General features: G+C 32.7%; 1 protein-coding gene across 1 annotated transcript in view; it reads left to right on the forward strand.

The window, feature by feature from the left end:
- The window catches only part of LOC145247452 (uncharacterized), an 85,528-nt gene that overhangs the window by 7,321 nt on the left and 59,071 nt on the right, over positions 1-19,136 (forward strand). The window contains exon 2 of the mRNA XM_080109236.1: positions 18,143-18,171. Within this exon, the coding sequence (XP_079965362.1) occupies positions 18,143-18,171 (29 nt within the window). The remainder of the gene's footprint in view (positions 1-18,142; positions 18,172-19,136) is intronic.

Here is a 19,136-nt window from a genome sequence, read left to right on the forward strand (position 1 = left end):
AATCTAATTCTGATATTTCTGATTTTAGTGGAATCCTTGAACAATTCAATGAATCAATGGAAACAAGATTTTCATCCTATCTAAATGATAAAAACTTATGTGTCTACTTTCCTAGATTCAAGATTCAAATTTAAATTTCAAAAGAATGGCCTGGAAAACACTAAGAATTGAATTCTACATCTACTTTCTATGATGATAATGAAGAAGAATCCACAGAATACACTTCATCCTCTGTTGAGAATTAAGAAGATCAGTAAAAGTAAAACTATCTCTTTTAAGCCTGTTTGATGAATTAGCTTCAAATAAGCCTACAGTAACAAATGAAAACTTAGAGCAGGTAGAAGCTGAGTTAAACCTGGAGATTGTAATTGCAACAGAAATACAAGAATCACAACCTCAACTCAAAAGGAGTAAATCTCTTATGGTTAAGTGCACAAAAGAACTTGACCATTACGTAGCTTTACAACTACTCGCATGAAATGATGATCCATTTCAGTGTTGGGAGACCTTACCACTGCTGAGTAATTTGTCTTCAAAATATTTAAGTGCACCACCTTCATCTGTGGAGAGTGAGAGGCTCTTTAGTACAGATAATTATGTGTATAAACCTATGAGGAACAGGCTGTCCTGAGAATGGTGAAACTCCAATGTTTCTACATTACAACTTATAAGTATTCAACTTTAAATATTGAAGAAACTATGAGAGCAGAGGAGGCAAGTAGCAAGAATAGACAAGGAAGTAAATCAGATGCAAAACTTCAGATTAGAATTACAATTTGTACTTTGTAGTTGATTTGTAATTTCTTTTTTCTTATCTAATTATTTAAGTATATTCATTTAAGAATTGGAAATTGTACTTTGCATTTTGTAATTTTAGTTAATAAAGGTAAAAAGCCATAATAGTGGCCAGAAACTTAATAAAAATTTAAATTAGTAGTTACTATGTTAATGTGTCAACGCTATCTGATGAGTCACTTAGCAGTGATGAAATGATTTACATTTAATAGGAAAGAGTAATCGGTTGATTTAATCTGCAAATTTACCGATTACCAATTAATTGCAAAGTGACCGATTACCGATTATCTGCTGATTAATCTGTACATCCCTAAACTATACCAAACCTCTGCTAATTCCCGGGCAATTCCGAATAAATACATATGAATACATAATAAGGGTAAATAAATAAAATATTGAGTTTTTACAAACTTAAGAGAAAATGTTTGATTTTTTTGTTGTTTTTTTTTTTTTTTTTTTTTAAATTTTAGGCGCTTCTACGCTATTGGGACAAAATTTCGGAAATCGTAATACTGAATTTAACATGAAAACAATGGTATCTACGTATTCATCCTATTTTTAAGATGATTATATCCCAAAATTACAAAAATCAATAAGGTAGAAAATTATTTATTAAATGCAATAACAAATAGAATTTAATGAAAACTATCATAAGACACAGGAGAGTTCAAAAAGGAGATAATTTTCCATTTCGATTTAAACAAAATGGCGGCAATTTTTCATCTGCTTCCATGATTAAAGTTGTTTGTTTTTAATAATTCAGTAATATTCAGGTAATTCCGACTGCATAATTTAGAAGCTACCATTGTAACTTATTAGAATTGACAACAAAAAAAATCAGTTAAAACCATTGTTTTTTATCTGAAAACTCCATTTAGCGACTACAAAATCTTGCTTCAATAGTGTAGAAGCACTAAATTTTATTTTGAAGTAACAAATAAAAACTGTATGGTGAGCTGTAATTTCTTAAATTTTTAATTTTATGGTATTCATTTTATTTTTGTTATTAATTCTAAAAATTAATTTTGGGTACTTATGCTAAAATAACGTTATTAGAAATCCATTCTAGCCAAGGGAAGGGGGTGGAGCATTTTGTAATTCTTCTGTACTTGCACCTAACAGTTTAATAAACAAAAGACGCAGTAAGAATTGAATTTAACTTGAAAATCCTATTTTTCAAAAAATTGCACGATTCATGGTCTGCAATAACTACCAAAATTTTTCTATTCATTTTCTTTTATTTTGGTCTTTAATTCATTTTGTTTATTTTTTTTTAAATTTTATCTTATTTTTATTTATTTCATGTTTTTATTTTTTCAGATTTTTAAAATCGGTGAATGATTAATTTCCTCACTTCTTCATGTATTTTAAAACGATTTAAAAATATTCCTTTCAATTTAAAAAGAAATTAAGAAACCTCTTTTTGTGTTCAAAATGATAATTTTTAAAAACTTTTTAGCAAATGTTAAGATCGACGGTCTAAACAGTTTCTTACTAATTTGAATAAATTTAGTGTCATAGGCGATAATAAGGAGTTCATATTATAGACAGTGAACGTTAAATTGACAACTATTATTCTCTTTAATTGCAGATTTGGCAACTGTCGGTTATTTTGAGTTCAGCTTGGTTTGGCTATTCATCATGAAGAGACCGACACCTGTGCAAATTTATTTTATTTACATTTGATGAAAGAATAATTTCACAAAATGCACTTGTCAACTGGCCACCCATTTGTGAGATTTAACCCCATCAGATTATTGTCTTTAGAGATGTGTAAAATCGCATGTCTATGCTGATAAACCAGACATGAGAGACTAGGTGGAAGACAACATCTGAAGCATTATTGCCAAAATGCAGTTTAATTTAATGCATAGAGTTTGTGGAAATTGAACCTCTAGAATATGTCATATATGAGGGGGGAGGGCATATGCCTGAAATTGTATTTAAATGCCAAAAAATTAATCTTTAGAATAAATACCTATTTTTATAATAAAAATATTTTTCTGTGATCTATTTTAATTTAAAGTTTGCCACCTAAAAAAAAATCTCTATATATATATATATTAATATGATAGCGTGTGTTATTTTCTGTGTCACGCTTGCATCTTTTTTCTTCTGAATAACTGTCGTTTAATTATGATCTTCCATTTCTTGTAATAAATAACTTTACCAAGAATTCTTCATAAGTTTTAGTTTCGGTTTTGATTATAGCTGATTGCACTCGAGTCATCTATTTTTTTTTATAAATAATTTTACCAAGAATTCTTCCAAAGTTTTTGTTTCGGCTTACATTATAGCTGAAGAAACTCAAGTTAAATAATATATTTTCTTCATAAGTTTTGGTTTCGATCAGGCTGATGCACCCAAGTCATATGGATATATTTTTTTACTTTCGAAATCACAACTTTATAATATATAAGAATCAATAGAAAATTGACTCTATAATAATATATACGAAATCTGGATAAATTAAAATATATCATGTTTAAACATATTTTACGACCAGGCTATGCTGGGTGTTCCTGCTAGCTTAAATAAATACTTTTGAAGTTTTAACAAAAGAGCTACAATACAGAATGGTAAAATCAAAGAAATTATCAAAAATATGAAAGAATTTCTAGTATATATAATAACAATATGGCATGATGAACGTTTTTGAGTTAAAATCAATTTAGTTTTATGTAATGATAATAATGGCAAGCAATTTATGAAAGATTAATGCAAGCAACAGTAAACATAGTCCCTAGTTTTGTCTTCTCTGCACCAACCTCTTGAACCAAAGGTTCTCAAGTCCTTCGCCACCCTTACTCAAGGCATGCCTCCATGCTGGTCTATCTTCGGCTAGCTCCTCCCACACATTCACATCGATGCCAAGAGCGATTAGATCCCGTTTGGTCACGTCTTTAAAGCGCAGCACTGGGCAATCGCGGCTTCTTATTCCATTTGCCAGTTCGCTGTAGAGGATATCCTTAGGGAGACAGCCATCGGGAATTCTGCGCAGGTGTCCAAGCCAACTCAATCGTCGGATCTTGAGTGTCTGGAACAAGGAGCAACTGCCGGCACGTCTTAGCACCTCTTCGTTGGTGATTCTATCCCACCAATTGATGCTCATGATATGTCGTAAGCATCGAAGATGGTAGATGTTCAGTCTTTTCTCGTGACGAGCATACATGGTCCAAGTCTCTGCTCCATACAGTAGGGTACTCAGAACACAGCATTCATAGATGCGGCATTTTGTGCGAGAAGTGAGGTATTTATTGAACCATGCTCTTTCACGTAGTCGGTTGACAGTAGACGCTGCTCTACCTACGCACGTTTGTAGCTCCTGTTCAATGGATACTCCCTTGTTGATGTTGGATCCAAGATACGCAAAGTTTTCAACAGTCTCTAGTTGGTGGCCATTGATGGTAATTGGTGATGCGTCACCCTGGTGCATCACAACTGTCTTCTTCACACTGATTACCAGTGCGAACTCCGCACAAGCAGTGCTCAATTTGTCAAGCAGCCGCTGGAGTCCATTTGCAAAGTGCGAGACCAATACAGTATCGTCTGCAAACAGCAACTCAAGTATTAGGACTTTTCAAATCTTGGTTTTGACGCGTAGGCGAGCCAAGTTAAAAAGTTCTCCATCAGAGCGAGTATGAAGGAACACACTGTCTTCGTCCTCGTGATTTCCAAAAGTGTGGTGCAGAAGAACTGAGAAGAAGATGCCAAACAGTGTGGGAGTCAACACACAACCTTGCTTGACTCCACTGCACACGGGGAAGTTATCAGACATGTCACCCTTGAAGAAGACTGCGGCTGTCATGTTGTCATCTTATCAAATAAGAAGAGTTGGTGGACAGCCCAACTTTTGTAGGATGGCAAACAGACTATCTCTACTGACGATGTCAAAAGCTTTCGTGAGGGCCACAAATGCGATATGGAGAGGTCTACGTTGTTCTCTGCATTTTTCCTGGATTTGACGCACTGAAAATATCATGTCCGTGGTTGAGCGCCCGCTGTGGAAGCCACATTGCGATTTTGGATAAACACGGTTTGCAATCTGCTGGAGCCTTGGAAGGAGCACTCTGGCAAAGACTTTGCCGGTGACACTGAGTGAAGATATACCACGGTAGTTATTGCAATCTCCTTTGTCTCCTTTCTTGAATAAAGTGACAATTTTAGCATCTTTTATAGCTGTTGGAATGTAGTTTTATGTATAAGGAGAAAAAAACGTTTTAACATTTTTTTTGTTTTGTTTTATTTTTCGTCTTAAATGACAAACAAAAATGGACCCCATAAACAATACAAAAACCCTTCTGGTTCCATTAAGATTCCATCGATTATTTCACATAATCTACACATTTCAAACGTGTTTTACTTTATCAAAGTGTAGTATCTGTTCTTCAGATGCTGCAGTGCTGCACTTCTATTTCTTGTTCTCTTTCGGTGGAGGAGCAGTCCTTAACGACTGAAACACTTTTTTATTTTTGTACCTTTTCTTCACATTAAAAAACGACCCTGGTGTCTAACTCTGTCCCGTGGGGAGGCATAGTACATAGGTACTTTAGATTACACGTGTAAGTCTAAATAGGTTTTAACTAGAAATGGTTCCACGTTTAATAACATTTAAAAACGATAACCGAAAACTATTTTTATCGCTTATACACAATATTTTTTTTTTTTATCGCATTCTATTTAGGCCGTCGATCTCAACATTTGCTAATTTGCTTAATGTTTTATAGGTTTACGGTTCAATTGTAGAATAGAAGCGATTGAAAAAAACAAAAAAAAAAAAAAAACTTTGAATTCACCTTTGGGCAGGGGTGGGGAGATAAGTGACGTAATTGTGGGTTTTAAATTTTATTTCTTGTCCTGAAACAAAATTCTAATTGAGTTCTGCATGTCGTTTTTATTCAAATATTTTATATCCTTATCAACAATCTGTTTTGTTTATTTGGTGGCTTTTAAACTTTTACTAAAAATAGCTTTACTTTTGAAAAACGTCCTACTTTGATAGGATTTTCAAGTTAGATTATAGTTTTAAAATATTTTTTATTTAATTATTAGATGAAATTACAGAATAGTTACAAAACTCCTTTCCCATCCCCATGTTAAGAACGGGTTTGTAAATAATAATGTGATTATTTCAGCACGGTCCGTATTCTGCATAAGTACCAAAAATGTTATATACTAAACTAAAAACAACAAACAAGTTTTTAACGAAATTAAAAGCAACGATGAAAAGGTTAACACATAATTAGTCGATTCAACATATATAAAGAGTGAACTTGTCTATCTGCAGAACAACCTGTATCAAACTGTTGTTGCAGAGGGGTGAAAGGCTGTGAAGGGTGCCAATCGACCATACAATTAATAAGGTAGATACAAGGCAAAGAGGTAACGGTAATAGCAAAGAAAGATGACAAACACAGATGATCGGTTAAAGATGATAGGATATTGTGTTTTAATGTTTACCAAGAAAAGATAAAATGTCCGGTAATGGATTCAAGATAAGCTGAAGCTAGAATGGGCATCTCGCGAGGTTGAGATTCTTGGGTTCCTGAGGTAGACACTGGGACAGATGGTTGGACTTCGGTAGCCAGACGTTGGTGAGCCACAGGAGTTGGTGCCTGGAAGTATTGTAGCTACAAAAGTGAGCTGGCGAGCTGCTGGAGGCTCTGGAGTCACTGCAGGAATAAGCTGGAGTTGCTGGAAGCTACTGGAGTGAACTGGGGCAGGGCGCTGGAGCCGCTGAAAATGAAGCAGGTTCAGGAATTCAGGGACTGGAGTGGCAGGCTGTAGGGGAGACCCAGAAGGCAGGCAGAAGTAGACAGTAGAGTGTGAATCACATTTTGCCGTCCCTGGTCCCCATTGTGACAACACCGATTTGTTGAAATGGGAGTGTTCGCAGCTCCTGAGCTGAACTGAAGATTTACTGTGAAAGCTGTAAGCTTTATGGAGAGTCGTTCGTGATACAGGCTCTATAACCTGTGATGGTGTCGCTAAATAAAGAATGACTATAATTAATTTCACACCATATTACTTACAGTTAAAACTATCTTTGGTGTTCATTAACTGTATTTATTTTAATATAGGTGTTTTTTTTAATTTTTTACAAAGGAGTCCCCACTTATCAAGGCTTGGACGCCACTCAAGGATAAGGGTTAATGAGTGTATGGTAGCCAATGTTAGTAGTGGAAATCGTTGGACTTGAAGGCAATCATATTGTAGTCAATTGGAAAGCAGGAAAATGAAAGAGTTCCACAGGCATGCAGTTCTAAGATAGACTTTGTTCATGGAATCTACGTTTAGGTTTAGGCATAGATAGTGGAAGAAACTATTTATAGTGGTTTCAGCTAGACTAGTGTTTTTCATGCAAGTTTGGCAAGGGGGGGGGCATAGATTGAAGCTCAGACGAGCACTTGCCATGAAAATAACAATAAAGCAGAGACAGACTCACAACATCTCTTTTGTGGAAATGAGGTTGCAGGGAAGAGAAAAGGGCATCCCCCCACTAGGTTACAAAGTCTATTTTGAACTCTGTCAAGGTAGGATAATGTGCTTTTAGCAGCTCCTTTCCAAATGTGGCAACAGAACTCCATTCTTGGACGTATTTGGTTCTAATACAGGTAGAGAATTGCCCCATTTTAATTGATGCCAGACAGGGATCAGAACGTTTATGATGTAAAGATAGAAGCTTAGTTTTAGATGTATTAAAATTAACCAGCCACCTATTCCCCACCACGTGCTCAATATCAGAGGAGAGAGAATCCAAGAAGACTTGGTCATTTACGGCCTTTGAAGTGTTGCCATAGATGGTAGTGTCGTCAGCATAAATGTCTATGAATGATGTGATTTCGGAGATCATTGATGTAGATCAGGAAGAGAGTTAGACCCAGGATGGACCCTTGAGGGACTCCAGCATTAATACTGTGAGCTTTTGATTTTTGCCCATCAACCTATCAGAGAGAAATGATTTAATAATTGAGAAGACATTTCCAGCTATACCGTAGATGGAGATCTTATGGAGTAGACCTTTATGCCATACTCTATCAAAGGCCTTTGATGTGTCCAGAGCAATTGCCCTAGAAAGGAACTCTCCATCGCGAGATTTGCTAATCCTATGAGATATAACCGTTAGCACATCTGCTGTAGATCTAGCAGAACGGAAACCATATTGCATGTCACAGAGGAGGTTATTTTTGCTGAGATTGTTGACTACTTTTTTATTTAACAGATTCCAGCAACTTACTCATGATACATAGGAGATTTATTGGTCAGTACTGAAAAGGAGATGACCTATCATCTGAATTTTTAAATACAAGGCATACTGATGAGGTTTTCCAAGGTGTTTGGGAGCAATTAAGACAATGCTTAAACAGGTTTGTAAGTATGGTAGCTAGTTCTGGTTGAAACTTTTTGAGCACTAATGCTGTCAGGACCAATTGCTTTACTGAAATCAAGGTTTTTGATCAGCTTGGCATCATCATCACATAGTATGTTTTCAGACACAAGAGGAAATACAGGAGGTTGGCGGCCCTGATTACATAAGGTAGAATTAACTAAGTTCTTGGCAAAGAGTTTGACTTTGTCCGATACTGACAAGATTATTTTAGGTCCGTTGATGATGGTTCGGATAGGACCCTGTTTGTTATTTGCCAGAACTTGTGGGAACCAAGCCATTGCTTGGCTACTTTGGACTGGATGGACTGAAGATATAACTCTGTTGCATTCTTTATTACTCTTTTATAGTTGTTGCTGGCAGTCTTGAAGGCTGCTTTAGTCTCAGTACATCTGTTATGTTGGAAGCAATGGAAAAAATGATTTCTGTGTGCAATGGCAGCAGCACATTCTGGAGAGGACCATTTTGCTGAATTTTATGGAATTTTTAGGAGGATATGAAACTGTCTATACCTATAATTAACCATTCCCGAAATAATAGTCCTTTATGTTTCTGTTTCGTTTATGAAATATTAAGTTTTTGTGTTTTCTCGTTGTTTGAAAATGGCCGTTGCTATTTTTAGCACACATGGTCGTAGCATATTTTTGGGAGTGTCGAATTTGGTAGATGCAAGTCAACTAAACGTGTTATTTCTACGTATGCGCAGATACATTTCTACGTTAAACTCTGTTAACTTTTAAAGTTTTCTTCTCCATCTGTTGTTAGCTCAAACAGTTATTAATAAGGATGTAGCATTAAATGCTTTGCTTTCGATTCTAGCTATTTCACACCCGGGTTAATGATTTTAACTTTTGAAATCATTACCATATATTGGGTACAATATAGTAATCATTATAGAATTGGTTCTGTAGTAATACATCTGAACTCTGCATGAATTAAAATATCATATTTAAGCATGTTTTACAACCGGGCAATGCCGAACGGTCTACTCATAATTGTAAAAAATGCCATCATTGAGAAAAATACAATTTAAGACAGACAATTAACTTTATTCTAAATCTGTGAGATTTTTCAGTAGTGTCTATTCTACAATTGAGTAATTTGTAATTGGGTGTAAACATTTTATGTTTTATTTTCATTTTAAAATATTATTTAAGACTAGCGGGGGGGGGGGCAGCTTTGCCCGGTTGTAAAATATGCTTAAATATGATATTTTAATTTGTCTAGATTTTTTTTTATATATTATTAGTCGTAATTTCAAAAGTAGGAAAAAAAGTATTTGGGTGCCATCAGTTGGAATCTAAACCGAAAGCAAAACTGTAGCATTCAAAGCTGGTGACGTTACCACTGTACCAACGTGACACGCATATGAACTGATTAAAAATAAGTTAAGATGAATGTACAAAATGTGTAATGATTTTTTTCAATTTTGGCCCTTTAAAAACTATTTTAACTGACTAAAGACCCATAAAAGAAAGGTCCATATAAAAAAATCCAATCATTTGAGAACACTCTGCGACTTTTATTTTTGGAAGAGAAAGTTTGAAAATATGGAGACAGACATAGTGAGTTTTATAAATTAGATTAAAAACATAATCTCAGCTTCTGATAGTTAATAAATTAGTTATCTTGAACTTTTCAGCTTTGACAGGTGTCATTTAAACAAACTAACAAAATAAGTTCTAGTTTATATGAAGATTTTTTTTAACAATTTAGTTTAATTAAACAATTCAAATATTTCCTAATTATTACGGTATTGTTTAGTTATGATATTATTAATTTAACTTTGTTTAGTTATGATATTATTAATTTAACTTTAATTGTTATAAAATGTAAACTAATTTGGCCGACTTGTTCCAGTTGAAAAACAAAAAAATTCCAGATAAAGTTTAATTTTTTTATTTTTACATAAGAATTATATATATATATATATATATATATATATATATATATATATATTTTATTAATGGGTCATTATATACATAGTTCAAAAGATACTCGAGGATAAGGGTCGATGAAATGCATAGGTTGTTGATAAATTTAATTTTCAACAGTAAACAATCATTATCCTCTTCCCATGTATCCTTCCAAAAAAGGCATTTTTGCATTTTAAGTTTTTGTTTTTATTTTAAGAGTTCCATCCGCAGCAAGAGAAGAGTTAATAAACTCCATTCTCTCACCTTCCCATGTTAAGAATTGATTTCTAAATTTTCATGAGAATGTTAAAATGCATAAGTGCAAAAATATTTAAAAAATTTTTTTTTAATATATAATGTACCCTCCCTTTCCTATCAATTGTGACAAAAAAAAATAAAAATAACATCAAAAGTAGGTATTAAAAAAAATACGCCTATGGTTATTTAGTAATTTATAAAGATTGTGGCCATGGAAGAACGAAAGAAAAAAAAATCTGTTAAGGTATTAAAAGGGCCTTGTTAAATAGTGACTCCTTTGTAAAAAAATAAAAAAAATTTTTTTAAATGGTTACCAGGCTTTACATTACTTCACTGGTCTAGCAAGAACGGGTGTCTGAACATGATTATGCTGTATATAACTATATTGATGCCAGAATATATCTCACTTGGATACAATGAAACAGAAATAATTTGGGGAAATTATCTTTGATAATTAATGAAATTGAAGGTGTGTGTGTGTGTGTGTGGGGAAACTTTGTAATACTCTTATTGCTTTCTGATTAGTTCAAACACAACTGTTGGCAAGGTTACAAATTAATACCTTATATGCAACTTAATGTTTTGTGACTAACAGCATTCGATGTTGATGTTCGTCCATCGCTTGCAAAGGTGACCATGACCATGCAATTGTTCTGTGGGTCCAGAGACGACTCGTCAGTTCGACTCAAGCTCTGAAGTATGTGGGGACACCTGTGGGATGACTTTGTAGGAAAAGTGCTGACTGTTCTGTTCTTTGTCTTTTCTAATAGTATGTTTCCTCTCGCATTCTTCAATGCGTGTACATTCACCAATTGTTTCCCCTTTGTGGCTTGTGGTATGCCAAGAGCACCTGTTTTGGGCTAGGTTTTCCCATACAAACCAAACTGTTTCAGGGAGATTTTTTGGCTGTCCTTGAACCGTTTCCATTGCCTTCCTACAGTTCTTTTGCATTTAGACAACTCACTGTAAAAGGAGCTGTTTGAGTCTTGAATATGACCTGCAGCATATGTGATCCGTCCAACAAAGATGGCATTGCTGCCACATGGCGTGTACTAACAGGAAGCTTGACCGCACTAAAACCTCTATGTCTGGTATCTTGTCTTGTCACTTGATTTTCATCAGTCTACAGAGCCAGGTCAACTGGAAATGGTTCAGTTTCTTTGCATGTTTAGCATATGATTTAAGTTTTGTAGGCATATATGAGAATAGTGAGAATCACAACTCGGTGTACTTGAAGTTTGTCAACATTTAGTGACAAGAAGAATACGCGTCACAGGAGAAAGGTGAAATTAATTGCTCTAAACAGGACATGTTTATGCCAGTTTTATGTCGTTTTACAAAGATTAAAATCAAGATATAATGATATAAAGTCTTGCATCTAGAATCCTTATTCTAATTTATATCCATTACATGATTTTAAGTCTTAAAATATCTCAAATTGAAGTCTGGTGTTTAAGGGGGCTTAAAAAATTAAAATTCAGGGACCTTGGTTAATTGATGTTGAAATGATTGATTAATGTAAATCTGAAATATTTGTGTTTTTTAATTTTGCCCTTATTATACCTTTTAAAATATTCCAAGGAAAATGAAATTTGGAGAATATTTATCTATTGTTACAATTCCACAAGAATTGGAGGTATCTGAGTTTTCACAAAGGGCTTCTGCTCATTTTTACTCCTTTTCATGCAACTAAACTAAATATAGCTCACATTTAGACGCCTAGCAGCTGTATTTTACAATCCACCATGATCAGTTAATTAATTTAGCAGTGAATCTTGTACATCCAAACTTATAAACATAGTTAACTTGATAAAAGTTAAGATATAGAGTTGCGATGTTTCTGTTTAAAGAATCTAGAATTGTCTCCTACTCCTAAATCGTTTTTGTTCTCGACTTTTTAGCAGCCCCCCCCCTCCCCCACTTCTGGATAAAAAAAAAAGAAAATTGCTTTTCTGTTTAAATCAATAGAGATGCTCATGGATCTGAGTTTTTCTCTTTTTAATCAAAATCATTAAAAAAATTTCATTTTTTATTTTATTTATTTACTTATTTATTTATTTATAAGAAGAAAAAAAACATGATTTACCCTTTTATGGCAATTATGTCTGCATAAATGCACTTTAACTCACCGGGAGTATTTGTTTTCATTTTCAAAAGAGTGATACTCGCAAAAAGGAAAGATAATCCAAAATTAATGCTTTTTTTTTTTTTTTTTTTTTTTTTTTTTTTTTTTTTAAACCAAACCTTTCTGATAATTAAAAATCATTTAAATAAAGTAACGAAATATCACAACAACTTACCAAAATATTGAATTTAAAAAAAAATATATTCCTTTAATTTAGTTAACATCTATTTTCTGTGAATTTTTTTTTAATGTAGTAACAATACTTCAAAATAAATTATCTTTTAATCTTTTTAACTTACAAATATCTTTTTTATCTTTTAAATTGGCAAATAAAATGTAATCTATAATATAAAGGACAAAAATCTGTTCAAATGTATGTTTCGCAGTAACTTTCAACAGAGGCAATGGACTTTCACGAGATCAGTATCATTTTGAAGCTCAACCCTTTGGACGACAAATATAGAAAAATTGGCTAAAAATATTAATTCCTTCATCCTCAACTGGGCACTTTTCTACAGGCAGGAGTAGCAAGAAATCGTTCCTTCATGACAATTTAGCCATACACGCATGCACAAAAAGCATTTTTTTTTTTTAATTAGTTTAAATAAAAAAAAAAAATTACCCAATTTCGTTGACGCGGTCATAGACCAGTCGGTATGGTAGCAGCGTTATTATCTTAAGATTGCATGTTCAACTCAAGATGTCAGGTATATATATATATATATATATATATATTTTTTTTTTTTTTTTTTTCTTTTTTTTCGATTTTTAAGTTTTAATATTGAAACAGGGTTATTTATGCCATTTTTTTTTTTTTCGTTCATTTTTTATTTTTCCATCAAGTTCGCTGTTTTTTTTTTCTTGTTTTTTTTCCAATTTTTTTAAAGAAGTTTTAACATCGTTTGCTTATTGGTTATTTTGCATCACGTTTGATGTTTTATTTTTTTTAATATTTAACATCATTCGCTTAGTCTTTATTTTCCATTTTGTTTTGATTTATCCCCACTTTCCCACATCCGGGCAACGCCGGGTACCCCCGCTAGTATTCTATATTTCAAAATACTTATTCTTAGAATATATTTTTTTAAATGCATAGATAAAAATAGACACTTAGTTTTAGAATATTATAAGACGGATGGAATGCATTTTTTATAACATTTTCTTTTCTTTTTTTTATTTATTTATTTTTTTTTTTGAAAAAGAGGAATTTTTAAAAATTAAATAAAATAAAAAATCTTAATTGTAACAGTCTTTTTAAAAGTTTTAGTAAAAAGCATTAATTTTGGATTGTCAGACAAATAATGAAGAACAATAACTTATCACGCCTCTGAAAATGAAAACAAAAAATACTTCAGTCAAGTTAAAGTGCACTTGTGCTGTTATGTCTGAAAACTGAAAAATTTGATCTTGCTGTAAAAGTTAAGACTTCAAGCAATTCATGATGGGGGTAGGAGAGTTAGATCACTTGATATTTCTATTTCATTTCAACCAATATGTGTCATCTGCCATCTTCTGGTGTATTAATCATTTATAATGTTCCCCCCACCCCCGTATTTCAATATGAGAGTTTGTGATTATTTATAAACATTATTGCTTTTTTTTTTTTTTTTTTTTTTTTGACGGAAGAGTCGCCACTTATCAAGACCTAGAGGCCACTCGAGAATAAGGGTTAATGGGTGTACGGTGGACTTGAAGACAATCAAATTGTAGTCAGCTGGAAAGCAGGCAAACGGAAGAGTTCCACCGGCATGTAGTTCAAAGAAAGAAGCTTTGTTCGTAGAATCTACGTTTAGGTTTAGGCACAGATAAAGAGTAGGGGAAATTGTTGATGGTGGTTTTGGCTAGACGGGTGTTTTTTGTGAAAGTTTGGCAAGGGGAAGGACCATAAATTAGAGCTCAGACGAGCACTTGCCATGAAAATAACGAGACAGGCTCGCAACATCTCTTCTGTGGGAATGGGGTTGCAGGAAAGAGAAAAAGTGCATCACCCACTAAGCTACGAAGTCTATTTTAAATTCTGTCAAGGCAGGGTTAAAGACAGGTGTTGTATGAGGAGAAATGAGATGAGAATGATATGATGGATGTGTCATGTGAGTCTTAAAGACTGGCTTAGATCTGATGACTTCAGAGGAAAATTAAATGTGTAGTATAGTAAGATGTGTGCAAAACCGCATACTCTGTTGGGTTATCGCATTGAAAGAATGTATGAGTTTCTGTAGAACAGTTAAGGTAGCAAGGTTAGTTGGCAGGAAAAAAATCAAAGGGAACAATGGAAGGAAGTTAGGATGGATTTGAGTTGGAGGGATAAATAAATACCTGGTCAGAGATAGGTTTGCTTGAGTTAGTTTCTAAAAGTTTTCTAACACTTGCCAATATGTAAAATGGATGTTAAAATGATACTTACTATTTCATTATATGAGTTATGGATCTTCAGAAAAATTCATGAGGCACCCATCCATTTTCCAAACTTAAGAATCTTTACCCTGCTGTATTGTTTTAGGAAAGCGTTGCTAGTTTCGCTCTGCTCTGTTATTTCCATGAAGATGCTCGACTGAGTTACTATAATTGGAAAAAAGACTTTTCTTTCTTTCATGTGCCTAGTGTTGGGCGGAATTTCCATGGACAGAACTTCTTTGCAAGAGTTTCCTGTTTCTGGAATACATTAATGTGGTACAGTTTCTATGTAACTTACAAGATGGAGAATAGAAAATGGACTTTGAGTTTACTTTCAGCAGCCTTGTAACTCTTGCTTTCCTTATTTTGTCTTTTAACAACGTCTCTAACAAAGGAAGAGTTATTGTTTTCTGGGTCGAAATCTATCAACACTTCTTGTTGGCTAGATTTTGACCTTGAAGTTGTATTTTAAAGAAATGTTTTAGCTTCTTACATCAAGTTGCTAGTTTTTCTCTGCTCTACTGTTATTTCCATGAAGATTCTCAACTGAGCTAAAAAAAGAAAAAAGAGTTCTTTTCTTCAATTATGTGCCTAGCATGGACAGAACTTTTTTGCAAGCACTTCCCGTTTCTGGAATACATTAATGTGACACAGTTTCTATGCAAATTACAATATGGAGAACAGAAAATGGACTTTGAGTTTACTTTAAGCAACCTCATAACTCTCGCTTCTCTTATTTTAGCGATGTTTCTGATAAAGGGGGAAGAATTGCTAATTTTTCGATCAATATTTAGAAGACTTATTTTTGTCTAATTTTGACCTTGAAGTAGTTTTCCTTACATCAAGTAGCTTAATGCCTTGTCTGGGGTGATTTCCGCAAAAAAATTAAATCTAACATCAAGAAATGTTTACCACAAACTGCCTCATAAGTAGTCAAACTTACAAGTTATTGTTCTTCATTATTTGTCTGGCAATTATTGCATCTCATTAATTCTTATCTTCGAGTGGCTCTTGGCTTTTATAAGTGGTGACCCAATAGTAAAAAAAAAAAAAGCAAGAAACACTTTGGAACGTTTCGGATGATTGATGGCAAATGACGTGGCCATATCAGTGGAGATGTTGTAAAGTCACAATGCATTTTTATTTCTGCATGCTTTTTTAAAATAAAAAGTTAAAAAAAACTCATGAATTATTTGTTAAATATGTCAAAGACAAAGACTTTTTTCCAGAAATGATACGTTTTAAAGTTTTGTATCTTAATTCCTTTTATATATATAAGGGTACTTGTGCAGTATAAGGACCATGTTATTTTCTGAATCATCCGGGCAGTTTACAGAAAACACAGGAAGGTGCTAAAACTAAAGTTTTGATTAAAAATTTATATATATATATATATATATATATATATATATATATATATATATACAAACGCTGGCCAATTTTTTTCAGTGAAAACAAAGCTAATCAATGAAAAATGTGATTTCCGTGAAAAATTAACTGAAAAGTAAAATCAATATTTTGAATAACTATTGAACAATTTTTACAAAACTTTTAGAAAATAAAAATTCAAATCAAGAAAAAATAATTCACTGTAAGGTAAGTTTCATGAATTAATATTTTTTGAATGACAAACAACTGATGGTAAACAAAATTTTTATTTTTAAAAATTTTTTTTTTCAAATCGATAAATATTTAGATTCTTTTATATAATAAACAAATGCTTTCTTTGTAAGTTTCTGTATTAAGGTTAAGCTACTCAACACCTTCCAGAAACCACATGGATGATTCCAACAATAACATGATTTTTACAGTGCAGAAATACCTTTTTAAAGTAAAACTTTGTAACAAGTCCAGCTTTTGAATTAGAAAAAATGTCTTTTGCTTTACCTCTTTCTATTTGTATTTCTATTTTGCTTTCTTCCCCCTCCTCCATTTTCCACCACCATCTCCTTACCCCCTCTTTCTTTTCCATCCAGCCCATTCCTCTCTCTGGACATACATGCACAAACAACTTTTTATAGATTCCTCAAAGAATGAGTCGGCATAAGGGAGTTAACTTCTTAATAAAAGATCAGCCAATTCCCTTAAGTTAGGACATAAATAGACAAAAAGAAATTAATGTTACCTGATAAAATCTGTGCCAGTTTAGGGTTAAAGAATGAATAATTTTTTCTAAATTTTAGATATTATTCATCTGGAGCAGAGATCTCTAAACTATGGCCAGATCTGTCGACTAAGGTCTTTAATCCGGCCTGCAGAGCTCTTATAGAAGGCATAAAAAAAAGTAAAGACAATACAAATTTTATGGCAGTGTTTTGTATTTTTCTTTTTACTTTTAGTTATACATACAAATAGACGTAGACAACAACCCTTTAGACTAGCAGGCCTACTCTGCATTGACCGGGGTAAAACATCTATTTCTATTACAAACTTTTATCTCTCTACCCATCTCCTTCTTTCTCCTCCATCCACTCCATATAGCTGGAAGTACATACAACTCTCCTTTATATAGTAGATTACTCATGTAATGAGTTTGTATTTTCTTTCCATTTTCGTACTGAAAAGCTGACATTCCTCTTGACGAAACGTGGCCCAGTTGATCTCCAAAGAATTAACATCTTTTTTCTAAATTTTAGATATTCATCCAGCACAACTCTGATAAATATACGAAATTTGTGGTTCTGTGTTTTGTATTTTTTTACTTTTAGCTGACCATACAAACACACACACACACACGCACAACTGTTTATATATTAGAAAATGTAAAAATACTTTTTTTTTTTTTTTTTTTTTTCCAACAAAGAAAATTAATGAAACCACAAATATAATTTTTTTTTTTTTTCATGAAAAAGATAATTTTTTTTTTCTTTTCAAAAATTTTAAAGATTTTTTTATTGGACGGCAAAGATTTTTTTATTGGACGGCAATTAAGAATAAAAAGTGGAAGGAAGTTGTTTGACAGATATATTAACTTTTGGGAGATTGAATTGTTTTAGCGCAATGAAATTCATTTTTTCTTTAATCAGTTGTCTTAACTGTTGACCAAAAAAAAATTTCACAGCATAAAATTAATTTATATTTTAATTTACAGTTTAACTTATGGTCCCTTTTACTTGCCTTCTGATTGGATAAGCACTTCGGCATCTTCCAAGCTTTTTATATAAACAATCGGAAAAAGTCAAACAAAAAGTATTTTGTCTGACTCAAAAGCTGGACCAGTAATGTAATTTTTACCATTTCATTATTTGGATTCTTATTTTTTTGCAGGTTTCTGGATATTATTGTGATAGTGACAGGTACGTGCTTTAAATTTCTACTGCTTTTTTTTTTTCTTTTTTTATTTATTTTTTTTTAATTTTTTTATTTATTTATTTATTTTTTTTTTATAACATCATTATAATATACAGTAGAACCCTGGAATACGGTGGCCCTAGGATACTTTTTTTTTTTTTCCGGTTATGATGTGGATACAATTTTTATGCTCCTGGTTATGATATTTGCCCCACCTTACAGTGTTATTTATAATGTTTATATTTGATTATATACATGTGTATTGTATACTGTACTGTATTTTGTTACTAATTTTTAATGCCGTATCCTGAGGTTCTACTGTATATTCCTATTCCAAAAATTTCTTTCAACGGACTGTATGCTTGTAGAATTCTCTTCTTCCTATTGACTATTTTCCTCCAATCTGTAAGTTTTTTTTTTTTTTCAAGATTAATGTCAATATACATTTCCTGTCTTCATGTTAATCCTATTTCTTTCTTTTTAGCTCTACTAGAATTAAACATGGCATCACGTCAAAGCTATATTTTGTTAAGGCAATGTTTTAAGCTTTAGTTATAAAAAAAGTTCAAATAGGTCAGTTGGTAGAACCTCAGACTGAAGATCTCAAGATTTCAGTTTAGATTTGCGGTCATGGCATCCATTTTATTTGTTTGTTTTTTTTGTTGTTTTTTTTTACCTTGTCTCGTGTTTTTTTTTTTTTACCTTGTCTCGTGTTTTTTTTTTTTTACCTTGTCTCGTGTTTTTTTTTTACCTTGTCTCGTGTTTTTTTTTTTACCTTGTCTCGTGTTTTTTTTTTTTACCTTGTCTCGTGTTTTTTTTTTTTACCTTGTCTCGTGTTTTTTTTTTTTACCTTGTCTCGTGTTTTTTTTTTTACCTTGTCTCGTGTTTTTTTTTTACCTTGTCTCGTGTTTTTTTTTTTACCTTGTCTCGTGTTTTTTTTTTACCTTGTCTCGTGTTTTTTTTTTTTACC

This window comes from Euprymna scolopes, chromosome 25 (assembly GCF_053919585.1).
Source record: "Euprymna scolopes isolate OS-2025 chromosome 25, ASM5391958v1, whole genome shotgun sequence".
In the NCBI taxonomy this organism is placed as follows: Eukaryota; Metazoa; Mollusca; class Cephalopoda; order Sepiida; family Sepiolidae; genus Euprymna; species Euprymna scolopes.